The sequence below is a fragment of the Oppia nitens genome, unplaced genomic scaffold (assembly GCF_028296485.1).
Source record: "Oppia nitens isolate AA-2021 unplaced genomic scaffold, nextdenovo-longstitch-racon4-pilon3 scaffold28_pilon_pilon_pilon, whole genome shotgun sequence".
NCBI classification, from domain to species: Eukaryota; Metazoa; Arthropoda; class Arachnida; order Sarcoptiformes; family Oppiidae; genus Oppia; species Oppia nitens.
Genome location: NW_026533208.1, coordinates 104,871 through 131,857, shown reverse-complemented (window position 1 = coordinate 131,857; position 26,987 = coordinate 104,871). Strand labels below are relative to the sequence as shown.

At 27.4% G+C, this 26,987-nt stretch overlaps 8 protein-coding genes across 8 annotated transcripts; 5 read left to right on the top strand and 3 right to left on the bottom strand.

Moving 5' to 3' along the window:
- Window positions 1-1,197: 1,197 nt before the first annotated feature.
- LOC128954535 (DNA damage-regulated autophagy modulator protein 1-like) lies at window positions 1,198-2,215 on the bottom strand. The gene is made up of 3 exons (XM_054300123.1): window positions 2,124-2,215; window positions 1,914-2,035; window positions 1,198-1,794 (listed from the first exon to the last, which is right to left on the bottom strand). Exons 1-3 carry the CDS (start codon window positions 2,186-2,188, stop codon window positions 1,205-1,207), a joined length of 777 nt encoding a protein of 258 aa, XP_054156098.1. The 5' UTR covers window positions 2,189-2,215; the 3' UTR covers window positions 1,198-1,204.
- A 454-nt stretch (window positions 2,216-2,669) lies between these two features.
- Window positions 2,670-3,597, top strand: LOC128954611 (myosin-G heavy chain-like). The gene is made up of 2 exons (XM_054300213.1): window positions 2,670-3,029; window positions 3,112-3,597. Exons 1-2 carry the CDS (start codon window positions 2,670-2,672, stop codon window positions 3,595-3,597), a joined length of 846 nt encoding a protein of 281 aa, XP_054156188.1.
- A 1,017-nt stretch (window positions 3,598-4,614) lies between these two features.
- Window positions 4,615-5,537, top strand: LOC128954610 (uncharacterized). Its single transcript, XM_054300212.1, has 3 exons — window positions 4,615-4,986; window positions 5,087-5,244; window positions 5,328-5,537. The coding sequence occupies exons 1-3, from the start codon at window positions 4,656-4,658 to the stop codon at window positions 5,535-5,537; spliced, it is 699 nt and encodes a 232-aa protein (XP_054156187.1). The 5' UTR covers window positions 4,615-4,655.
- A 1,645-nt stretch (window positions 5,538-7,182) lies between these two features.
- On the top strand, window positions 7,183-9,543 carry LOC128954532 (frizzled-1-like). Its single transcript, XM_054300119.1, has one exon. The coding sequence runs from the start codon at window positions 7,597-7,599 to the stop codon at window positions 9,400-9,402; it is 1,806 nt and encodes a 601-aa protein (XP_054156094.1). The 5' UTR covers window positions 7,183-7,596; the 3' UTR covers window positions 9,403-9,543.
- Window positions 9,544-12,455: 2,912 nt separating this feature from the next.
- LOC128954609 (SOSS complex subunit B1-B-like) lies at window positions 12,456-13,358 on the bottom strand. The gene is made up of 3 exons (XM_054300211.1): window positions 13,066-13,358; window positions 12,743-12,881; window positions 12,456-12,606 (listed from the first exon to the last, which is right to left on the bottom strand). The coding sequence occupies exons 1-3, from the start codon at window positions 13,151-13,153 to the stop codon at window positions 12,456-12,458; spliced, it is 378 nt and encodes a 125-aa protein (XP_054156186.1). The 5' UTR covers window positions 13,154-13,358.
- Window positions 13,359-15,781: 2,423 nt separating this feature from the next.
- On the top strand, window positions 15,782-19,819 carry LOC128954538 (WD repeat and SOCS box-containing protein 1-like). Its single transcript, XM_054300126.1, has 9 exons — window positions 15,782-15,896; window positions 16,072-16,243; window positions 17,857-18,110; window positions 18,441-18,667; window positions 18,784-18,956; window positions 19,034-19,092; window positions 19,176-19,230; window positions 19,307-19,417; window positions 19,540-19,819. Exons 1-9 carry the CDS (start codon window positions 15,863-15,865, stop codon window positions 19,721-19,723), a joined length of 1,269 nt encoding a protein of 422 aa, XP_054156101.1. The 5' UTR covers window positions 15,782-15,862; the 3' UTR covers window positions 19,724-19,819.
- A 266-nt stretch (window positions 19,820-20,085) lies between these two features.
- Window positions 20,086-24,825, bottom strand: LOC128954607 (uncharacterized). The gene is made up of 17 exons (XM_054300210.1): window positions 24,598-24,825; window positions 24,415-24,522; window positions 23,924-24,322; window positions 23,766-23,840; window positions 23,564-23,675; window positions 23,387-23,448; window positions 23,209-23,301; window positions 23,004-23,083; window positions 22,868-22,931; window positions 22,180-22,389; window positions 21,924-22,088; window positions 21,399-21,866; window positions 21,206-21,336; window positions 20,821-21,121; window positions 20,667-20,707; window positions 20,480-20,531; window positions 20,086-20,403 (listed from the first exon to the last, which is right to left on the bottom strand). The coding sequence occupies exons 1-17, from the start codon at window positions 24,823-24,825 to the stop codon at window positions 20,086-20,088; spliced, it is 2,907 nt and encodes a 968-aa protein (XP_054156185.1).
- A 319-nt stretch (window positions 24,826-25,144) lies between these two features.
- Window positions 25,145-26,110, top strand: LOC128954606 (uncharacterized). Its single transcript, XM_054300209.1, has one exon. The coding sequence runs from the start codon at window positions 25,145-25,147 to the stop codon at window positions 26,108-26,110; it is 966 nt and encodes a 321-aa protein (XP_054156184.1).
- Window positions 26,111-26,987: the final 877 nt, after the last annotated feature.

The window sequence follows — 26,987 nt, the reverse complement described above, 5'->3', positions numbered from 1 at the left end:
ATTTAAATTAAATATTTACAGTAATTAACTTTTTTAAAGTAATACAATAATTAATAATACATTAATCTAATTAATCTAATTAATAATTACACAATTTTTGCATATAATTTAGTATAATTAACTCAAATTGGGTCTCATCAAGTTAAATTTAATTTTAATAATTTTAATACAACGATAAATGATAATAATAAATAAAAAAATTTAATAATTTCACTTACTTGAAACTATTAGTATAAATACAAATAGTTTTAAATAAAATATCGTATATTATAAAACTTTTTTTTAGTTAACATATTTTTATTTAAAAAACTTTATTACTAACAAAGCGTTGCCATCTATATGTTAACTTATTTACTAATATATATATATATAAATTATATAATATAATAAAATTGTTAATAAACTTACCCATATCCATTTAGATAGTTGCGCCATACTCGATGGTACTGGATCACTTTATTAAACAATTTATTAAATTTATTTAATAAAAATTATGTCTAATTCAATACTATTGTAATATACGCAATGAATAAAAAATATTGTAATTTTATTAATTAAATATATAAATGATTATCTGTAATAATGTATACAAATTGTTAAGTATAACATTACATTTGAGCTAAATATTAATTAATATTAATATTATTATACACTTTATTATACACTTTAATCTATACAAAATCAAAAATAAATAAAATAAAATATTATTAAAAATAATTAATAACTTATATTATAATATTTTTTATTAAAAAAAAGTTATATTATAAGTAAGTGAAGGTCGATAATTGACAACTATATCTTAGTATAGTCTATAATATAACTAATAACTAAATTTAATTGATTAACAATCATCAAAATCAAGTAGAAATTAATTCAATTGCAATCGATTAATACACATAAAAATTTTATCGATAAAAAATTATGAAATAAAATCAAACTAATTGTTAATAACTAAATTTGCTAGCTGAATAATTATCATAGTTTTTACTTATAAATTATTAAATAATTTATATTAATTAAATACATTATATTTATTTAACGCTAGAGGTGCTTGTTTATATTTTATTAAATACAGTGTATATACGGTACTGTCTAAATAAAAATATAATTATTTTTAGAAATCATATTATGTTATAAACTTTTTTTTTAAATAAATAAAACAATAATAATATTATTTAGCAATTATTTAGTCACTGTATGTTAGTTAGTCAGTATGTATGACATATTCAAATGTCGGACCACTGGTTAGTTTCAATTGGTTGACTTCGCCGACAAATGTGGCCACAAACGGACCAACCGATAACAAATATAACCATTCGAATAGAGCGGCCAATACGTGTTGCCAATAGCCGCCGTCGGCAGACGTCCACACGAGTCGATCGGACGATCGAAACTTGAGTCGAAACTCTTGAAACGACCAAAGAGTGAATCCACTGCTCGACACTATACTGACCACCGATACCAGTGTTATCGATAGCCGAAAGTAGGCCATCCATTGACTGTTGATTAGCGGCGATAACTGATAGGATATCCAGGTTTGAGTGCCAAAGAAAACCGGACCGACACTGAAAATGACGGCCGCACTGGCAAAGTGTATGCGCGAAGTCTCTATTACCCGAAACGAGGCCAACGATATCAGTCCCAGCGATAATACCGGTGCCATATATAGTGATAGACAGTTTACAAATAATATGCGCTGTTTGCCGGTCGCCGATATCGACAATAATCGACAATAGCTATCGGTATCGAGTATTGTCTTAACTTGTATGACACGTAACACAATTGTACAGAAAACTATAATTAATTAATAGTTAAATAATTATTATTTGATTGAATGTTTATTATGTTAAATAGTTTATAAAGTGATTAAATAAATAATTTTTTTAAAAATTGTTTAAAAACTTATTTATTACTTAAAATGGCTATAATAGTGACCAATTCGGTGAATATGGACGCCTCGGGTGCCCTAAATGCACAGTCGCTAACATAGGGCAGCAGTGGTTTAACAGTATTGTCATTGACGGCCAACAAATAACTATTATTTTTATTTAAAAAAATACTGTATTAAATATATGTTTTATACAAGTGGTATATCGTTAATGGTTCTAAGATATTATACGTACGTCAAAAAAATAGTTATGGGAATCAGTATTGTCACTGATAGTGGAAATAATATCAAAATATTCATTCAATCAATCAATAAATCATTCAATAAATTTTGTTTCAATCAGTTTCAATATTGTAATTCACTTTATTATAACTATATTATTATTATTTTTGAAACAACAATTTTATAGATCAGTAACTAAACAGACAAATCAGTTGAATTCAATGTATAGTTGAGTTAATTCAATTCAATTATTTCAATGCACGTGAAGCACACGTGAAACACGTATTGTTGACCAAATTTGTCGACACTGTATAATTAAATATTATTAAACAAATAAATAAATTATTAAACACTAGTTATTCTAACTTTTTAATTAACAAAAGTATTTGATTTGATTTTGTATAACAAACACAAACAAACAAAAAAAGTTTTGAAATTCACGTTAATTATCAAATATTATTATTTTTAAAATTCTTGCATTTTTATCATCAAAACCCCTCCTCAAAAAATGTATTCATTGATACAACTAATTGTAATTTCATTAATGATTTTATTCATTATGAGCGCAAACATTGGTTTGATTAAAGCCAATGACAAATGCTTTACAAACGAGTCGTACAATTCTGGTCAGATGGTGGTGTGTCCGCCAAACAACCCATTTTGTTGTTACGATTTGGTCGGTGTCTACTATTGTTGTCCGCAACGTCAGTTGTACTCCGTATTGACAACCGGTTCAATAGTGATGACCACAATGCTTGCGTTGGCCATAGCTATTGCCACGTTTTTGGCAACGTTTGTCAGATTTGAATCAATTGAATGGTTTTCCGAAGAATCGCGCGATATGTCACAGAACACACCCACCGACGGAGGCTTTTCGACAATGTTTGAAACGGATAGTCCAAAGAAAGATGAAAAACAGGTATCAATTGGTTATCAATCAATCAAATTTTTTTTTCGAGAAATAATAATAATAATCACAATTATCTTTCATATATTATTAGTCGCCAACAACAACAACAACGACAACACCTCCACAGATACTTCTTGGACCAGCAATATATAGTCCCAAATGGATGGCAACAAAGTTAGGTGAAGCAAAAAGACAGACAACAACAGCTGAAACTTTGACGGCTGCAGTCAAGTCCGAAAAAATTGTTGATTATAAGCCAAAATGGGGTAAATTTGATGACAATAACAACGACAACAAATCTAGTGATAATAAGACGAGGACATCGCTAGAAAAGATTGGATTTATTAAGAAAAATGAAAAATCAAGCGAAAAGACTGCCTTAGAAGTGAAGAAATTGATCGACGATTCCGACAACAACAACAACAAGAAGAAGGATAGTATTAGTAATATTAATAAAACTAATGACAATAACATCAACGACAACAACAACAACGATAGGAAGATCGTGAAGACTAAGTCGTCGACTAGTTTTCAGCAAAATGTCGAGTCGTTAAAGAAATCAATAGCTAAGAAATGATTGCTAATTGAAAAATAATTTGTTTATTATTATTATATATATATATATACTGTATATAACTATTGATTATATATTTTATTTTATTATTTTATCGCCAATTTATACTTTATGTTTTTCATTATTATTTTATTTTTATTTAATTTTTGAATATACCGATAATTATCGATAATTTTATTTTTTGTATCATATAATTATTTTTGAATACTAAAATTTTACCGGTCTATTATTATTATTGTATAGTAAAAAGTGTTGTAAAAGATAATTAAACTTATTATACCAGTATACATAATAAATGATACATATTTTTTTATGTATTTATTCAGATATATAATTTTTGTTATTTACTACTGTTTAGTATTTCAATATACAGTATATTAGTAATTTATACCGGTAATATTTTTAATTTTATTATTGTATTTTTTAAATATATATATATATTGTATATATTTTAATAATACAATAAAAACACCACTTTGTTAATGTATTTTATTTAAATTAATTATTTGCAACACAAAATAGCTTATAAATTATAAGTTAWAACATAATAATATAAAACAGTTAAGAGATTTTTAATTCATGCACTTATTTAATGTATTTTTGTAATTAATAGTTTGAATATACGATATATATTAATATTTATTTATTTTTCTGTTAATTGACAACTTTTATGTTATTATTATTTTGTTTTTGTTTTGTTTTTTGTTGTTTCAATGATAAGCGTTAACTATATTTTATTACTTTTCATAACTTCATCATTACTAATGGCATTAAAATGTGAAAGATTTTGGAATAAATTTCAAATCAATAGAAATAYTATTACTAATGATACTAAAGATAATATAGTAACTATAACTATAAATTACAATATTTGTATTTATAAAATATATAATAAATAAATAAAAAACTAATTAATATCTAATTATTTTTAGAAAGATTTAATTTGTTTTTTGGAAACACCGAACGCTATCGTCAAAACTAATGACAATAAATTTTATCTATTTTTTCAYCAATACTTTTGGCAATTGATTGTCGATAACCGGACCAATAGTTTCCGAGTTATGGATGAAAATGCCCAACTGATCCGCGACCGATGGCCACCGTTGCCCAACGATATCGATATAGCCTTTACAGTGGAACAGTCGACTGTCCAGGGAAATCCGTTAGCAGGACATACCGTTTTCGTTAAGAACCAGACATACTATGAGTTTGATAATCGCCAATTCATTAGTTCCGGTGATATTAGTTTCTGGGAAATGGGAAGACCAGCCGATCAATGGAAATATGTTATAACATTTCGTGACACTAATCTAGTATTGATCAACGTTTGGGATCCATTTCGTAAAGATAATAAAGGCCATACACTGTATTTTGATCATAATAGATTTCCCGGTTAGGAAACTGTAGCTATATCTGTATAATTATTTTTTAAATATAGTTTAGTTTACACTTAATAGGAATATTTTTTTTAAAAAAACTTTTGAATTTTCAGAAACTTTGAGCCATTTTGACGCTAATATCGACTCAAGGGTTCCGTGGCATCACTTAAGACAGTTGTTCCCAATGCCCGGCAGTGATGATAAATATGTGGCACTGCTTAGGACTCATGGACAGGGATTTTACTGTATTATGAATGATTTGTTTGATAATGTATTAGACAATAGTTTTTTTAATTTTAATTATTTTTATCAATTAATTTATTATAATAATAATTAAATATTTTTTTCGTTTAGTGCAACTATCGGCCAATACATGAAGTGTTCAATTGTTCGGCTCAGGTATTGCTGACCAAACAAAACAATTGGATTTATTGGGTTTGGCTTAAAACCAGGTTAAACATGAATGAACTACTAATGGTTATGAGCGGTGCTATTTTGGCCACTGTTCTCGTTATTGTTTTGATAGCTATTGTCTCAACTATCAGATTCATTCAATTGTCATAATTTTTGTTCATTAAATTAAATACAATTAAAGTTTTAAATATTTATATTTTATAAATTTGTTTCATTTACACACACACACACACACACAAATTGTAATGATATTTTGCATGTTAACTATATTATTAATTAATCAATATACTATATAAAAAAATATTATATTAATATTTTAATAAATCGTTTACTTTATAAATATTTGATTTAATTATTTATTTTTTTAACTGTGTGTTAAATTATTTTTAAAAATTAATTATCATAAAAATTATTTTAAACTTAATGAAAAACAACTAAATATACTTATCAAGATAATTAATTAATATGTAATAATTTATAAAATAAAAATATTTTTTTATATCCAATTGATTTTTTCATTTGTAAATTATTAATTGTCATAATTGTTTTAATAATTTAAATTAAAAGTTATTGTAAGTTAATTACAATAAGTACACTAACATTACCTAACATTAATTGGGAAAATATTTTTTAAGAAAAAATCATTATTTTTGTGTCTACTTATAATAATAATAAAATATTATGAATATTATAATTACTGAAACAATTTGATTGTAATTTCCATTAATTAATACTAATAATAATAATAATTTAAAAGTAATTGACTCAAAGTAAGGTATTGTTATTTATCAATAAAATAAATAAATAAATAAAATTACCTAGAACACAATTCCATAAAGGACATTTCAATAAATAAGAAAAAACTAAATTTATTAATAAAAAATTTATTATTTTTTAATCCAACTTTATATAAAGATATACTAAATACAGTACATATAAATAATTTTAAAATGCTTAATATAGCTGTTTATTATATCCTTATATGTCATAAATTAGGTATTTTTTAAAAATAAAATACAGTAATTTATTTTTGCATTAAAAATTTAAAGTAAAAGTTATGGGCAAATAAAACAATTAAAAAAAACGAAAATATGACCAATAAATAAATAAAATATAATTTAGAGGTATTTCCTCATTGTGTTTGGGAAATAAAAAGCTTAAAATTATTTTTTTCGTTACTTTAATAAAGTAATTGAAGGAATGGGCGTTAACTACAACCGCATGTCTTTAGCTAAAACATTTGAAGAGATGGCACTCTTAATGCTCTCTCTCTCTCTCTCTCTCTCTCTCTCTCTCTCTCTCTCTCTCTCTCTCTCTCTCTCTCTCTCTCTCTCAACACACATAAAGCCATTGACATTCACATTGGGATTCAATCACTGCATTGAATTTATAATAACACAGAGAGTCCAATACATTAGCCTTAAAGTACATGTAAAGTAAAAATTTTCAACATACAGTCGACACCCAATTATTATTACAATTATTATTTACATCATTATTATTATAGTATTAGAATCATATTATATCATATAAAAATCGATTAATTACTAAATTAATTTAATTTTTATAAATTGTCTAAATTAAGTATATTTTTTTTATAATTAATTTATCGATAGCACCTGTATGTAAGTTCATGGTGTATATGTGTGACTATTGTTTGTGTGTTGAGACAAAAAACCTGAATTAGTATTTAATATAATATTATAGTATATTTTGGTGCTATCAGTGAATACCCGAACTGTTATAATAATAATATAATAATAGTTTGTTTCACTGCTATATTCACATTGAAAACCCATTTTGTGTTTGATTTATACATCCATTCATTCATTCATTCATTCAATTGAATTGAATGYAAACCAAAMGCAAACACACGACTAATAGATAGACTCATGAGTTGTTGTTATTATTATTATTATTGTTGAGTGAATCCAATGATCAGCTAATAATCAATTTTGTTATTTGTGTTGACACACACCGTGTGTCCAATCAATGAATCAATCGCCACAACAGTTGTGATCGATTCCCGACAAGACATCCAAAGACATGCAGACAACGGCAACAAAGATAACAACAACAACAACATCGGCAGCAAAAGTCCGTCCCATTTGATCCATCCATCCATTGGTCTTCAAATATCATATACCGTCTCACTACTGCAGTCCATCCATATCATCATCACTTCATATATATCAGTACTCCGAAGAAGATGTTGCGGTCATCACATTTGGTAATTGTCGTCATCGGAGTCATACTATTGCAAAGTTGCTTTCAATCGGTTGTTGGCCAAGTGATGTCCGTATCGGTATCCGAAACGGCCAACGATCTGATGAATGGCCAACTGTTGCATCACGGAAAGTGCGAAAAGATAACGATTCCCATTTGCATCGGTAATATCAAATACAACGAAACAATATTCCCGAATATACTGAACCAATTGAAACAAGAAGACGCCGGACTCGACGTCCATCTCTATATGCCTCTCATCAAAGTCCAGTGTAGTCCCGATTTGTTGACATTTTTGTGCTCAATCTATGCACCCGTTTGTACGATACTGGAAAAGCCGTTACCTCCGTGCCGGTCGCTATGTTTGTCGGCCAAAATCGGTTGCGAAACACTAATGAATAAGTTTGGCTACAAATGGCCCGAATATTTTGATTGCGACAAATTTCCGACACTCGAAGACCGAAAAAAAGGCATTCTATGCTTCGGTCAGGACAGTGACCAAAAACCCGACCAACCAGCCTATACGGGTACTGGTGGCGGTGGTGGTAGTGTTAGTGGTGCCGGTGTGGCACCGTTTTTCAACAATGTCATCACCAAATCGTGGCCAAAATCGTTYGCTAACACCACTACTACCATCAGCCGAGATCTTGGTTTTGTTTGTCCCATCAATTTTCAGACACCCGCCGGAATGGATTACGTATTTCGTGTTCAGGGCAAAGAGCACAAAAACTGTGGAGCACCGTGCGATGGCCTACTGTTCAACAGTGACCAGCGCCGGCTAATCAGGGTATGGACCGGTATCCTAGCACTGGTCTGTGTTTTTTCCACACTATCAGCCGTCCTAACCTATCTGATYGATACGTCACGCTTCCAATACCCGGAACGTCCGATCATCTACTTGAGYCTTTGCTACTTTTTTGTCGGTCTCGTCTATGTAATCGGCTGGGCACTGGGCGACACTGTCGCCTGTAACCAACCGTTTCCGGCACCCGACGGTCAAGTCAACGTCCAAATGGTACGGACCATAACTCAGGGAAACAAACGAGAGTACTGTACTCTTTTGTTCTTAATTTTATACTACTTTACAATGGCATCGGCTGTCTGGTGGGTCATACTTACCATTACATGGTTTCTGAGTGCCGGACTCAAGTGGAGCCACGAAGCCATCGAAAGCCAACAACATTACTTTCATTTTACTGCGTGGACAATACCGGCCCTGAAAGCAATAGCCGTACTGGCCATGCATAAAGTCGAAGGTGACGTACTCACTGGTGTCTGTTTTGTCAGTCTCTGGACACAATCATATTTGGCCATTTTCGTACTCATACCCCTACTCATCTATCTGGCCATTGGTGTACTGTTCCTGACCACCGGGTTTATATCGCTCTGGCGTATTCGTACGCTAATGAAAATGGACGGTACATTCCAGACGGATAAACTGGAAAAACTAATGTTCCGTAACGGCCTGTTTTCCATACTCTATCTGTGTCCGGCTATACTATTGTTGGCCACCTATTACTATGAACACAAAAATATCGATTCGTTTCTGTTGTCGTGGCTAACAGAAGTCTGTCATCGGCCAGAGTTTGGTATTCCCTGTCCGGTACCAAAACCAGACCAAAAACCAATGAAACCCTATCTGTTTGTATTCATAATCAAGTATATGACATGTCTGATGCCAGGCATTACAATGAGCTTCTGGATCTGGTCGGAGAAGACAATGAAATCGTGGGCAAAATTGTTCAAAAAGATATTCTGTCTCAACACCCGAACAGAGGCTTATATATAGTACATAACATACCAAACAAATCATAGAGAGAGAGAGAGAGTAATGCCTTTTTAAAAATAAGTTTTTTTTTTGTTATTATTATAACGCTTTTTAATAATTATTTAAATGAATGATTGTATATATATTTATACAGTATATATATATATATTTATTTACTGTTGAGCTTTTTTAACTGTTATTTCTTATATTTATATATATAGATAGATAGATAATGTTATTTAGCAATAACGCCATCAATCTCTTTATTGCCATATTTTTTTATTATTATTATTAGTAACTTTTGTATTTATTTTATTTTTTTTTTATAATTATCATAACTCTAACACACCATTGGACTTAATATTACTATTATTATTAATAATAAGTGTAATGCATTTTCCAATGCTCTTTGTGTTGTCTGATTAAAAAAAAGTCATACAACCAACAGAAAAAACAGCTTTAGTTAAGTTAAGTCCAGTCCTCCTATCGCACTGTTAGCTTAGCATTTTGGGACTTCCACATAGAGAGAGAGAGAGAGAGAGGTGGCAATCAGTTCATTGACATTACACCATAGGATGAAAGATATATAGATTTATATTATATATAATATTTTTAAGTATATATATATATCTATCTATCGATATATCATTGCATTATTTCATAGCAATGGGAGATCTTTTTTTTTTAAAAAAAAAGTTTATTTAAGGGACAAAATGTTTTAGTGAATTATTGTGTGTGTGTTTAGAGCTAAAGTATATATGAATACTATATATTTAAATATACATACAGTGTATATCTTAACTAATGTTGATTTTGTTGGATACAAAAACTAAGAGATAGAGAGAGAGATTGTGAACTCATTTTCATAAAAAGCAATATTTTATTCAAATATTCACCCAAACAAAAAAATGCATACTATTTATTATTTTCATTATTAATATTATTAGTTTTTTTTGTTGAACTAATTTTTCGCAAAAAAATCACACATATTTTGTGTCTATGTTTTTGGTGTTTAGTTAAAAAAAGATTAAGAATTTATAAATTCGCCCAAAAAAATGTGTTGAGAATTATAATATATATATATATTATATTAATATATATTTTATTATTTATAATTTGCTCCAAAAAACGCTTATTAGCGTATTTTTTATTTTAAAAAAACTAACTTAACTATACATATATTTTTAACTATATTTTTTATTATTTATTAATTAGTATATTACTTAAAAAAATTTATTTTTTAATTATGTGCAGTAATTATAATCATGTTTTAACGAATTTGTTAGTGAATAGAGAGAGAGAGAGAGAGAGAGAGAGAGAGAGAGGAAAAAACAGTTCAAAACTTTTTGAATAAATGGTAACTTTTTTTATTTTTATTTTTTAGACAATATACTATATATATTATATATATAAATCATCTGTCTAAATTTATTATTTTTTAATTTTAAAATACATTATAATTCATTTATGTAATTCATTTATAACGATTTATTTATGTAAATAATTTTTTTATGTTGTATTGAATTTATGGATATTTATTATATATATATATATTTATATATGAGATTTGTATATTATATTTCATAAGCGCAACGCAAACCTAATCGCAACAAAACTGCCTTAAAGTAAACTATATATATATATATATATATATAAAACATTATTTTAAACTGTATATACTATGCATTAATGATAATAAAATTTAAATAAATTGAATTAATATTTTTTAAAAAAAATTAAATTGATCGTGCTAATTTTTTTTATTATAAAAAAGTATGTATCTCTTATTTTTATTAAATACATTGTTTATTGTGTTTGAAAAATATTATGTATTGTCTTAAATGCATATTTTATATATATTTATTGTATATAATTGTAAATTACAATTTGTAATATAAAATAGTGGGCTAAAACTAATTATGATTATCAGTGAAAATCAATAAGTTAAACTTTTTAAATAATTAAATAAGCTATTGTCAATCTATCCTTAAATTTATTTATTTACTGATGTATAGTACAGTATATAAAGTATTTTATAATAATAAATAAAAATTAATAGGATTTTTATGTACTAAACTAAATTATTTATACAGTATATACCGGTAAATGTCTAATTTAGTTATCTATATTATCAACAACAAAATAATCATTTAGAAAATACAAGAGTATTTTATTATATATATATAAAACATATAAATATATAGTTAAATATTAATAAAAAAAATTAATAATTTATAAAGCTTTCAGTTAGTTTGAGATTTCATGAATTTTTTTTTTAGATACTTTAAAACATTTATGGAAAATATTGTGATTTAAAAAAAAATTTATATATATTTATTTATATCAAATAAATAGTTCACAAACTTATATGGATGTATATACGATACTAATACATAAAAAATAGTAATAGTCTTATATAATGATTTATTAATGTATTTTTTCAATGTGTGTGTGTGTGTGTGTGTGTGTGTGTACCCTATAACCTGTAGTTATTATTTTATTTTATTTTATTATTTAGAAATTAATCTTATAATTGAGGATTAAACTTTTTAAATATTTGTGTCAATGTTTTTTTTATATAAAAAATTTATTTACTAACACAATGCTACTAATATTTGGCCATAAAAGTTGAAAATGTTATAATAATATTCATAATTTTTACTTAAAAAAAAGTTATTTTGTTTGTATGATAATTATTTATCATAGCTTGTAGTCTATTAAAAAATTTTCATATTTTTATTATTTTCATATTTTTTGTTTTGGAAAAAAAGTTATAATGACATAAATATGATTAAATATTTCCAATGGGTATGATTTAATTAATAAAATTATTATTATTTTTTTTTTAAAAAAGGTAATTTAAAAGTTTTATTAATTAAAAAAATTGATTTATTCCTAATTTATTACACACACACACACACACACACAAACGTATTTTTAATACTTTATTAATGATTATAAAATATGATAATAATTAACTAATAATAATAATAATTATCATATCGATGTCACATAATTAAGTTTTTAAAAAAAAAATAATAATAAATTTAAAAAATATATATAAAAATCACTTATTATTTAACTGGCATTTGTTGTGTTAGTTCAGTGTTTGGTTCACTCATGTTTGGCAACTCTGCAAATACCATACAATAGTCGCCAATCTTCTGGATTTTACCGACTTTTCCCGTATAGAGAGTCAGACAACCTTTCCATAGACTAACATATCTGTATTGAAATTTAATAATAATTTAATTACCGATTAATTACTACTATCTCATCACCATTGGATCAAATATATAGCACACACACACACTAACTAACTAACACACCCGACACTAATTGTTGGCCAAACAAAACCTACCCTTTAGTGATACGGCATATGTCTCCCGGTTGAAGATAGACTCCCGGTTCGTCCCAAACGCATACGTTGATTGAACCGGTCCGGTCGGCCAACTTCACCGTACGTATCTCGTGATCATCTTTGGTTGTATTGGGTCGACCTGTCGTCGTCGTAGTCGTCGTCGTCGGGAGACAGATAACGGCGGAGAGAGAGAGAGAGAGAGAGAGAGCAGCGGACACATAGATATCGCAATCGAGAAAACAAGAGAGAAAATACTTTGGATTAGTCACTAAATTATTGGTCATATGATTGTTACCGACGGCGGCCATCACACACACACTAACCGATGTCCAAAACGATGGCAATTATGGTCAGATTTTTCGATCCGATCTTCAAATCTCTGATTGGTGTCACTCTGTCCGACTGATCCATCAATTGTGAAGATTTTTTATGATTTTGATTGAAGGGTTTGTTGTTGTTGTGACCACTTTTGTTGACCACCGATCGGCGGCCGCTAACGATATGACCTCAAAAAAAATCGCTGACAAACAAACAAATTAACCGCAAAATTGTATTATTTTTTATTAAAAAAAATTGTATTTTAATATAAATATTAAATTTTTTGTTTCAAAAAAAACTTCAAAACATTTATAAATTTAATGTTTTTGTGTTAAATATTTTGTGTTCACAAATAACGTGTAATAAATAGTTTATATTATAATTAAAATTAAATAATAGGAATATTCGTTGAAAAATTGATTATTTATTTATTGGTATATATTATATTTTTTTATTATATAATTATTTAATTAGTATTTTTATTTATTTATTTATTTTCCTAATTTATTAATTGTAATTTTGATTATATAATAGTTTTGTTTTTTGTTGTTATTTTATAAATGTAATTAATTTTGTCGATCTAATTGTATTTTATATATTTATAGTTTTTTTTGCTCTCTTTCTCTCTCTTTTAGCTACAAATAAAAATAAAATTGACATAAAATTTAGTGTTATTTATATAATAATTACATTGAAATGTTATCCAACTTAACCTTTAAACTTTATAGCAGTTATAAATTTAATGTCTTTTATTTAATTTAATGCTAAGTATTAAAAATGTTTGTGTTTTTATTATTACATTTGTAGACTAAAATTTTTTGTTTATTAATTTTATTATTTAGACTAATTTTAGAGTTAATAATACAATAATATTGTTTGCTATGTTAGCCAAAAAAAAGTTTATTTATTTTTTATTATACATTTAACAATACTTTTTTATTATGATAAATAACATCCAGTTTTTAAAATTGCTTAAAATTTAATAAACTTGTTTACAATAGGATTACAAATATATAGAGAGTATAAATATTAAACTTTTAACAAAAATGTTTTTTTTAATATTTAGATTAAACCAAAATTTTTTGACACAATGATATATTACAGTAAATAAAATAATAATAATAAATTTGCAACTTAAAGTTTTTTTTCGGTGCTAATAATTTAATTTTTATTTAAATAAAATCAAGTGTCTCGTTTATGTAATTTATAAATCCTATATATTATAATTAAGTGCAATAATTGACATACAAAAGTGTCATACACGCACACACACACATACAYACACACACAYACACACACACACACACACACACACACACATACACACACACACATACACACACACACACACACACACATACACACACACACACACACACACACACACACACACACACATTAGAGATAAAGTGAGATTAACTTTAATTAAGTGCATTGCTTTTTTAAATTACATAACAATTTTTTGTTAGTTGATGATGAGTATCGGATTTATATAAAACAGTTTAGTTTTTAAAATGATTTAATGGGATTTTGAATTGAATAATTAATTAATTAAAGTTATTTAATCTGATTATTTGTCTATTTTCCTGTCAAAACCAGTTTTTCAACTCAACAAAAATGATAAAATTAAATATTTTATAAAGAATTTGATTTTATAAGTTTAAAATATTTAGTAATATATTATATGATATTTATTTTTCAATATTGGATGCGCTGTACGCACACACGTTTGACATCAAAATGTTTATAAAATATTATTGAATTGCTATTTTAGTCACACACACACACACACACACACACACACACACACACACACACACACACACACACACACACACACACACACACACACGTCTTTGACAGTGCGATCGATAGGAAAGGGAGCGGCCGTTTGGCAGCCAATCCTATCGCCAGAACCATTGGATCCGCACATTTAGGTATATCCATCCATCCATCTCCCATTCCCCCAACCCGTACAGCGCATACATCACTTTAATGAACAGTACTTGTAATTAATGATGATTAAGAAAAATCATTTGTTTACTACTACTACTATATAAAACTATTTAGTATTAATCAATAGTAGAGAAAGTTATATATTCTTTAGTAGATTTTTCACCTTTAAATTTGATTGGGAAAAAAATGGGGATCCAGTGATCAGTGATAATACAGTTGTTGTCAATATACTAGTTGTTGTTGTTGTAGTAGAAAATAATGCCATAAAACCCAGAGTTGTCTGTAGTTAGCAATATATTAATATATGGTTGGCTTTGAGCCAAAAAAAACTACTGCAAAATTTTTTTCTGTCTTTTTACGCGCATTGGTATCGACCGGTTGGTTGGTTGGCTGGTGTGTCTGTCTATCTGTATTGTCGCTGTTGTTGTTGTGGTGTCGGTATTGTTGACGCCAACAGTGTTGTACTTATTATGCAAATTCTGTTGTTTACATCATTTCTCTGTTCAATTCATTTCTTCTCCTATTTTCAGTGAATCCAGACATATATAAGAGTTGGCATTGATTTTAACAAATAATTTGATTTGATTTTTTGTTAAATAAAATTATTATTTATTTGTGAACACATTTTTTAAATAATAATAATAAATTCTTTATATATATATATATATACAGTAAACTCAATATTGTATAACAAGAATCTCTGTTTTATTGTATTAATAGTATTATTCTCAACAATACTAATACAGTATTATTATCTAATATATTATCCAAAAAATATATATATATCATCACTAATACGATTATTTGTATTTAACATCAGATAAACTGATAATTAAAAACTATTTAATGGCAATTGAGTTACAAAAACAATCAAACATTGGTATGAATTATTATTTCTTTTTGTTGTAATCTAATTAATAAAAATAATAATAATTATTACTATTATTATTATTCTGTTATTTGTTGATTCATCTTTTTTTATATAAATAAAAAATCTAATATATTGTATATAATTATTGTATTATTAATATTCATTAATAATTATTATTTTGTAGCCAAAGTTAATGTCTTAAATGAATTATTGCCGCAAAAGTACGAATCGGGAGGCAATGGCTTATGTCTGGAGACCAGCTGGAGGTGTGTCTTCTCACACGACAATCAACTGTTTGCTTATTCATCCGGTGATAGTATTGTCCATCTCATTGATTATACAAAATTAATATCAAGGTATTTAATTAATCAATAAATTTTTTTTATTAAATATACAGTATATATGTATATATTATATTAAATGTTTCAAAAATTAAGATATTGTTTTGATTGAATGCAAATATTGATTAATTTTAGTTTTATTATTGATTAATTAATTTGTGGAAAATATATTAATTTATGTTTTTATTAATATATTATTTATTATTTATTGTTATGTTGAAACTACTATTTTGTATTGAGTTGAATCAGCATTTTTTTAAATTAAATAATTATTTTTCTAATGATTAATTAATAATATTAATATATCTATTTTTTTTAAAAAAAACAATTTATTAAAACAAAAATAATAATTGACGTAAATAAATTATTATGTAATAAAACATTAATTAAATAATACAGTATATTTCATAATTTAAAATATTAAAAATTTTGTATTATGCTAATCAAACAAACAAACAAAAAAAAGTAAAAATATATATTAACAAATATTGTTAGATTATTTTTAGATTTTTAGATTCAATTGAAAACATTTGTGTACATAATAAAAAATATTAAAATAGATATCAAACATATTATAGACAAACTTTATAAAAAATAAGCCAAACTCTATAGAATATTCAGTAATAATATACTGTATAACACTTTATTTTATATTTTTTGTTGCAATAAAATATAATATTTCACTGGATTTAAGTTTCAGTTTTTAAATTTCATACAATTTGTGTTAATGACTAAATAGCAAAATATCTACTAAATAACAGTAAATATATAATATATTTTACTATTAGTCATTAATATATATATATATATAAAAATAATGTTTTAGACTAAATTTATGTTAAACACAAAAAACAATAAAAAGAGTTAAAAAATTTAAATATTTATATTGTAATGTCACATGTATGCAATTTTTATGCAATCATTAATAAATTATCATTTTATTTGGCAATATTGTATAACAGTATAATAATAATAATAGAGCTATAAATAAATAAATAGCCTTCAAATTAAGTGTTAATAATATATTTATAAATGTCGCCGTCAATTATTAAACATATATTATAAATTATATATTACTGACACTCCTACTATTAATTAAACATTTTAATAAATAATATGCTATTAATAATGCTATTATTTATTCAATAAATGTTTTTTTTTGTTTCAGCTATCATTTAAATAGTTAATTCAATTAATGATCGCAGCATAGCATAGCTTAGCTATAAAAAAAACTATTAACACTAATACTAATTTATATATATATATATATATTTTTTAAAAAAAAGGCTATAATTATTGGTAATTAATATATTTGCTTTAAGTTATATTACATAATATTTATCATATGTAATACTAATTATTATGTTATACCAACAAATTATTAGTAGAATATTAATTATAAATTAAATATCTTATTATTAATAATGACAATATTATTTAATAATGAMWATATTATTTAATAATGAMTAATATTATTTAATAATGAATATATTATTTAATAATGAATATATTATTTAATAATGAATATATTATTTAATAATGAATATATTATTTAATAATGAATATATTATTTAATAATAAATATATTATCTAATAATAAATAATATTCTGTTAAATTAAATTATTAGATACGATCGTAATAGGGATGAATCGGCTAATAATTATAACAACAACAACAATGATTTAAATATTAATAATAATATTAATAATAATTTTAATAAATCAATTGAATGCAATCATTTGGTGAGATCAGTCAGTTTTGCACTAATGGCTAATTTGCACAAATCTACAGCTTTCTGGCACCGGTCGGCACAATTCAAACAGTATTTCCTAATTACTGGCCACTCGTCGGGCAGAGTCCGCATTTGGGACATCGATTCAGGTACTGATGAAAACTTTTTACTTAAAAAAAAATTTCGTAAGTTTTTTATATATATAAATATAAATGTATTATACAAAAGAAATTTGTTGTTTTATTAATTACTTGTTGTTTTAAACCGAAGAAAATTGTTGTTAAAAATTGTGTGAAATTGAGAGTGAAATTTCCAAAAATAAAAATAGGAAAATACTATCACTTCTGGTAAACCGACACTTAATTTTCATTTTATTATTATTATATAAATTTTTATAAAAAAAAAATTTAAATGCAATTGAAAACAAAAATAAAAGAAAAGTTTATTAATTGTATTTTTTTCTTTACAACAAATTATAGGAAAACTATTGCTTGAATTACTCGATCATAAGGCCTGTGTTACACACGTTGAGTGCAATGACACCGGTATATTGGCCTCGACATCGACTGATGGTACGATCAAACTATGGGATCTAATAGATGGTGGCAATCTGTTGAAGACAATCAAAAACGATGGAAAACCATTGTTCGGGTGCCGGTGGGCGCCGGACTCCAAATCGTTTGTCACGTTTGGTATGAGAAAAACAGTAAGTTTTCAGTACATATAATAAAACCAAAAAAAAAATTTTTTTGTTTCAAATTCTAACAATTCATGTAAAATACCTGTCCATATAATTATTATTATTATTTTTGTGGAAAACAGGTGTTTGTCTATGAGGCACACGACTACACTGTTAAACATAAACTGGTCGCTCATCAGCACACAGTCAGTTCGGCTGATTATTCGCCGGACAGTCGGCTTATTGTGACGGCCTCTTGGGATACGACTGCCATTATATGGAATGCCAACAGTGGAGAGATTCTGACAAAATTATAGTAAATTTTCTTTTTTAAATATTACATGAGCTCTAGTAATAATCTATACATTATTTTTTTGTTATTGATTTGCATAGCCATTTGAAACCCCGTCCGACACTTATGTGGGCGGGTGGAGAAAATGGACATCACATAAGTAAGTCCCTATACTACCTCTAGTTTTTTAGGACAGCCATATAACTTATTGTTGTTTCCAATGTATAATCTAATAACTCATAGGAAGTGTATCGTTTAGTCCGGACGGTGCACACATTGCCACTGTTGCCGATGATGGGTAACTCACTACCAACTCTTTTTTTGTTTATATTCAACTGATCTCATAATTTATTTAATTAATAAATCAAATATAGATTTGTGAGAATATGGGACATATGTAACGATGACAGTCCCGAAGCTATCTGTCCGGTTACACATGGGTTGTGCTGTACTTATTCAAAGTCGGGACAAGTACTGGCAGTCGGGTCAGTAGTATTATTTTTGTTGTTATACAGTAGTATATGTTATATACATATTACCGTAACATACAGGAGTAAAATTAATACCAATTTGTTTTTGTTAACCACATAATATYTACTGTATTTAGTACTCGATCGGGAAGTGTTACGGTATTGGAGTCTCACTCCTGTGTCAAATCGTTGCTATTCCTCTGTCGACTGGCCATCGGTAAGCATATGCGGTGGTCATCGGATACAATCGACGCCAATGATAATACTTTAGCCATTCCGCACGGTTTAGTCAATTATCTTAACTATCAAGAGTTGACATAAAATAAACCCCACACTGTTTCGACTATAAATTATTTTGTGCCAATTTATTATTAATAACAACAACAATAACAACAAAAAATCAATACTTTTTTTCATCATAGCAATCATTAAATTCATTTATTATTTAAATTAAAACTCAATTTACTAAAAAAATGATAAATTAAAAAAAATAATTATTATAATAATAAATTTTATGACGAAATAATTTTTTTAATTAACGAGTTTTGTCCCAATTTTTTGCGCTTTTGTTTTGATAGTGCTTTCAATTTGGTCTTTGCGTTATCCAAATCGTTGTTTGATATCTTTATTCAAAAAAAAATAAGTAATAATAATTAAATTCACACAAAAAATTGAATCAATTTTTAAAATATTAAATTAAATACCATTTGTTTGACATCTCTATCTTTCAATAGTTTGTCAGACAATACATATAATGTTAACAATACTTTCACGTATTGTGTCCGCAGTTTTTCTGTACTCAATTCGCTGGTCACCACTTTAATACACCGCTCTCTCAGATCCGACAGATTAGTATCTGTTAGTGAAATGGGTTTCTCTTTGTGTGTCTGTGTCTGACATAATAGTGTCAACATATCAATTGAAATCGCCTTTTTATACGAAGGAATCTCATTGTTGAAACCGTACTCTAGAAGTGTGTCATAAAATTTGACAGCAATTTCCTAATCAAAAAAAAATAATCAAATAAAATAATCAATAAAATCGATAAAAATTTTCATTTTTCTTCAATAAACTCACGGGATTTCTTGAAACAAAATTTTTAAACATATTTGGATTGATTTGACAATTGCTAGAAAATATATAAATTCAATAAAAAAAAAATCATTTTAAAAATGTTATTTTAAAGGTGGCAATAATTTATTTATTATTTAACAACCTTTTAGTAAAATATGTATTGAATGTATTTTTTATGACATCCAAATACCAACTATCATCAGCGGGAAATAGACGTTTGCATAGTTGTATCTATAAAAACAAAAAGTTTTACATAAATCACATATTTAAATAATCAGTAAAAAAAAGTTATATAAAAAAAATTTCAATAAAAATAAATAAATAAAAAACTAAAATTCACTTACAATCCAAATCCATAGAGAGCTAAATGGTTTTTGTAGCTCTAAATGTGTTGTTTTCGATAGTATTGGTGTCAAAAATTCAAACAATTTTATCAAATCATTAGCTTCTAGACTGTTGTCATCAGTTTTGCATTTGATTTGTGTGATTTCAGTAATCAATTTAAGAGCTTTTTGCGATAATTGATTTTGTTTGGACGGTTGATAAGATGTTTTGGCTAACAATACAATCGGCGGAACTAATTGTATTACTTGATCCATAACAATGTCTTTTGTATTCAAATAGATGTGCAATAGTTCAAGACATCTAAATAAATAAGTTWTATATATAAATTCATCAATAATTTCATATACAAAGTGGGGGTAATAATAATCATAATAATAATAATACCTATTTCTAAACATAACGACAGAGCTCTGGCGTTCAATCGATTGTTTTTTAAGATTAAATTTAGTTTTGAAAACTGCAGCCAACGAGTCGTCAATTTGAAACATTTCTGAATCGCTTAAATAAACTGAATCCTATTTTAAATAACAAAACAATACAATAATTGATATTTTTTTTAAAMMACAAACTRACTGACCTGATCGTCATCATTGTGTTCAGCGGCCGCTCCCAAAGCGTTCAGTACATCGTTGCGAAACTTTTCGTCGACATCATCGTTGGTGTCATCTTTTTCATCGTCAGATTCAGATTCATCGTCCGATTCACTTTCATCATCATCATTGGCTTCTTCATTCTCTACTTTATCATCACCACCACCATCATCATCATCGTCGTCATCATCATCCGATTCATCATTGTTGCCGAAAAGTTGATTATCATTCGATGGATTAATGGCATCGATTAGATACTGTATGCCAGAGCTGGTTATATGACTACAAATATGTCTAAAGCTCGACACAAGAGCTTCTTTAATTAGTTTCGAGTTTTTGGTTAACAACGATATTATTAAGTCCATCAATACGTCCGACCAAACCGGTGTCGTAGACGAGTCGTCATTATCTTCTAGTTTGCCATCGATGGCACGCTTTCGACATTCATCCAAATCCTTAAACAAATTAAAATTTTTAAAATATTCTTAAGATTCTTTGTTTACAAAACAAACCGCTAAAATATTGTCCACATCTTCAAACTCTTCAAACATCTGAATGCCAACCGTTGAATACAAAACAATAAAAATCTGAATTTCAATTCGTTTGTCTTCAGTTGTCTTGAGTTTCCTATTAAGTTTGGACACTCTTTTCGATACATTATGAAACAGTTCCACAATCTAATCATTAAGATTTATATATATATATATATATAACATATTAATTAGGTTTTATCCAATAAATTTTTTAACAGTAATTACTAATACTAACTCTTGAATCAATCAAACAGCTGCTCATATCTTCATCTGATGTCAACAATTCGTTGATAAACTTAACCATTTTGGTCACAGTCTGYGACTCCCAAACCAATCTCTCTTTGGCTGACTTTACATCCAAGTGTATGCTGTGATTGAATAAATTATAGAAACAATGTCTTAAAGCATCGCGAAGTTTATCGCTGACCGGAGCTAAAGGCTTACTCTTTAAAAAAAAAATCATTAAATAATGAAAATATAAAATTAAAAAATAAATTATAAAATACAGTAGAATACATACAAAATTTAATTTATCGAAATTTTTGTTAATATCAAAATATGAATAAACAAATATGAATCTAATGTTTGTCCATAAAATGTCAAAATCTTCATTTGATGAAATAGATTTGCAGACATGTGTTATCTAAATGAATGATAATAAAATACAATGAGATTTTCAAAAAATTTATTTCAATTATAATTAACAAAAAAAAAATCAATCAATAATATAACAAAATACCTGTTGAACGCAACGATTCCTAAATAAATCATTTGATTCAACTTTATTTGTAGTCAACAAATATATCTCTTAATTTTTGTGTCCACTCCTTAACCGATAAGCTTTTCATCTAAATTTATATATTAATAATTAAATTTTAATTTATATATATATTAAACAATTATATAAATCATTTAAAACATACAGATTTGCAGAGATGTTCAAAAAACTTGGACTTTGATATCGTGTCAAAGAGTAGAGATCCAGGTCTTTAATAAAAAAAAATTTAAAAATATATTTTAAAAACAATTAATGTATCATTAATTTACTAAATGTCTTACTCTTTTGTAAAATTATTAATAAACTCCAATTGAAATTCATGATTATCCAAACTTTTTGAAAAGTTTACAAAGAAATCGCACTAAAATTTTTTAAAAATAATAATAATTATTAATTACTAAAATTGTTACACTTAAATAAAAATATTAATCCTATAAATAATTCAATAAAATAACAATTAATATTACAAATTTAATTTTTAAATACCATTTTTAATGATGCGTTGTGTAGAGTATGGGATTTCGATGACAACGATTGAATGAATAGTCGCAAAAATGATGCGGATATTACTGTCGATATCTAATGTGAAATAATTAAATATATAAYAAAAATTTTAAAAATCAAAAAATAAAATATCATTAAAATTTGTTTAAAATAAAAATACATGTTTAGATTTAATCAATGGTAGCGCCAGTTTAATCAATTCAAATCCTAGCAATCCTTTTTCTATTTGATTTGGTGTAAATAATGTGTCTAAATATATATATATATATATATTTTAAAATTAGAAATAATTTTAAAATTACMGATAAAATTATCATTAGATTATTAAAGTATATACCATCGACACATTGTTTCCAAAATTTAACAAAATGTTTGCTATCATTAGTAGCAAAATGTTTGATAATCTGTTCATTTACCGGATGAACTAATGGTTGATATTGTGTCGACTCCTAAATAATAATAATATTAACAAATTAATGATAAATTAAAACCTAAAAATTATGTTAATAATAATAATATATATATAAAATAATCAATACTTTAATTAATTGCAAAAGTCGTTGCAAATCATCTGATTTTAATATATAGTTTAGTCGGTCTCTATCGCAATGATCCTACAGATTATAATATAAAATTTATATTTAAAAATCAATCATCAAATCTATAGTTAATTTAAAAAAATAAAAAAAATACAAACGGGAAAAGTGTCGCAAACAAACAGATAGACAAATAGGAAAAACGGTTTAAATTTGTTATCATTATTATTATTATTATCGATATCTTCGTGTAGTTTGTCGACAACTATTTCATCTAATTTTTTAGGATTCAAGTCGACTATAAATTGTTGAATCAATTGACAGACAATTAGCTCGACGTAGGCTTTAGTTGTTCCCAATGTATATAAGTTATCAAATACTTTGCCGAGAATGTCGTCGTTGGCTTCGGACAGACGTTCACTTTTGATTAGTGAGGCCAACATCAGTGACCAGCCGATCACCGAATCGTGATTTGATGATGACTTAATTGGTTGTAAATGTTTTTCGGCCAAATCAATGACCAACTTTAAGGTAACATTTTTCTTGAACATTGTCAACAACTATATTGAATGAGAGACCAAATAAATCAATCATCAAAAAAACAATGTCCGGAACCAATATATTGGTGACAATAAAAAATTTTTTTATTTACTTGTGTTAGGAGCACACAAAAGCCGTGTCTTGCAAACTGTCGGGCAGAGGCCAGACCACGGATGACGCGATCCAAACAATATCTGATATCATTATTACCTTTTGAGTCCTTTTTGTTTGTGAAAGAAAATGACAACAAAAAAAATGGTCAATAAGTGGTCATAAAAATTTCATTTTCATTTACCCATTGTTTGGTGAGAATATCGACAATAGTCTTCAGACTCTTGTTTCGTTTGTCTTCGTTTGGGTCGGCAATTAGCCAGAACTGGTCGAGAATGCGTTGGTCGGCATCGGGTCGGCGAAGTTTGGCCGCTACTGGCTTTATGTCGGCCGTCTCACCGGTGGTGGTGGTCGTCGTCGTCGCCGCCGACAGTACCAAGTCTTGCTTTGAGTCCATCGATGATGTGGCCATCAATGTGATCAGCGGGCAGTCAATCAATCAGTCCGTCGGTAATCAAATAAGTGGGACAACAATCAGTTTTTTTTGTTACATTCAATCAATCAATCAGTCAATGCATTCAAAAAAACATGTGTTTTATATATGTTTTAAAACACTTCACACAAAACGTGGGTTTGTTTTTGTGTTTTTTAGTGTTTTGAACGACAATAACGTCAATGTATTTAAACAATGATTTTTTAAAGACAGTTGTCATCGACTTTGAAGAGACAAAACAACCACTTTATTGTTGTTGAAGAAGAAGAATAAGAAGAAAAAACAAGACAACTAAATGATGGTTACCATCGATGAGTTACCCCAAGAGATTGTCGACAAAATACTAGTGTTGTTGTCGTTCAACGACCGACTACTAGCCAGTCGTGTGTGCCGTCGATGGCATTCACTGGTCTTCAATACCGCTGCCGTCTCATCTGCCGTCCGATTCTGTATCCGTTACAAGACGTCCAATAATAATGAAGAAGACAACCAAAAGACAATTTACGAAAGCAAACAACTCTATTGGAAAGCAATGGATGTATTGGCCAATAGTTTTGCCGACTTTTCCGACATACTCATCGAATCGGTTAATCTGGACTCTGACGATACAATAGTTGCCGATCGATGGCAACGAGTGGCCACTAGTGTCCAGTGTTTGCATCTGATTGATTGTACAACAACTGACTATCACTTGTTGGCCATATTGTCACAGTTGCCATCGCTAGTGGAGTTGCATCTCAATAATAACTACTATCTGATCAAACAAAGCCAACAAACGGCTACAATCGGCAAATGGTCGTCAATTGATAGAAGCGATTGTTTGCGTCGACTTCGACGGCTGGATATGTCGGGCAATAAATCGTTTAAGTTATGCGATGCCTTGTTTGTGGCCATTGTCCAACATTGTCGCGACGGTAGCTTACGATCGGTAAATGTGGCCAACTGTAAGCTAGTATTTCATTTTCATATCATACGCCGGTACTACGGTAGCGACTGTTGCGATCACTGGTCACAGGCCACACACTATGCCTTTACGTTTGCCGTAATCAAAGAGTTTTGTCTGAAATTTGGCCAACAAATCGAGTCAATGGATTTTAGCGGAACCGACATATGTTATCAACATTTACTGGAACTGTTAGACTTGCAATCATTGGCAACTAATTTAAGACAATTTATTATTAAAGATTGTCGACAACTACTGACAAATGGTGATAATTTGACAGAAATTGTACGCTTGAAACCAATGATTAAATTTATTTATTAATTACCGGTAATTGTTTCTCTCTTTCTCTCTCTCTCTCTCTCTCTCTCTCTCTCTCTCTCTCTCTCTCTTTCTCTATACTGTCAGTAGTACTACTGTACAACTATTATTAATAATGAATTATTAATAATATTTTTTAAACGACTATTGTGTATATGTATACTATATTTGTTATATTTATTATTAAATGAATAAATGAATTTTTAATAAGACATTTAAATATTAAACTCTCATAATATTTTCATTTTCATTGAGATGTCATTGAAATATCTATACAGCAATATATTTAGGTATACACAGTGTGTATATAGAGTATAGTATAGTTTTAGTAAATACGGGTAAAAATTTATAGTGTATTATATACCGTATAACTTATACGGTTATATGATATATACAACTAATACCATATATATTGTATAGTACTTTATATAACGGTATACAGTATACACATACACACACACACAGTGTGTATTTATAATATGATGATAGCCTATGAAAATGAAATGAAACTAAAATGAAAGATAATTTAGATATTAAATATTCAAAACCAACTATTTTAAGTCAATATTATGTTTGCTAAATATTTAATTATACACTTTTGTCTGTCTATGTTATGTACAGTATGTATGTGTGTGTGTGTGTGTGTGTGTGTGTGTGTCTGTGCATAATGTTTAGGAATATCCAGATTTTTATTGTCGTTGTTGTTACTAAACAGACTGTTGAATACCTGAAACCTAATGTGTCATTTGATATGTCAGGCCTCGACCCCCGATGGGTCCCTACCTAATCAGTCCATTAACTGGTTACTACTACTACTACTACTATATATATTAGACTTAATGGTTGACCACTATAGTTGATATCATAAATATGTATTTGA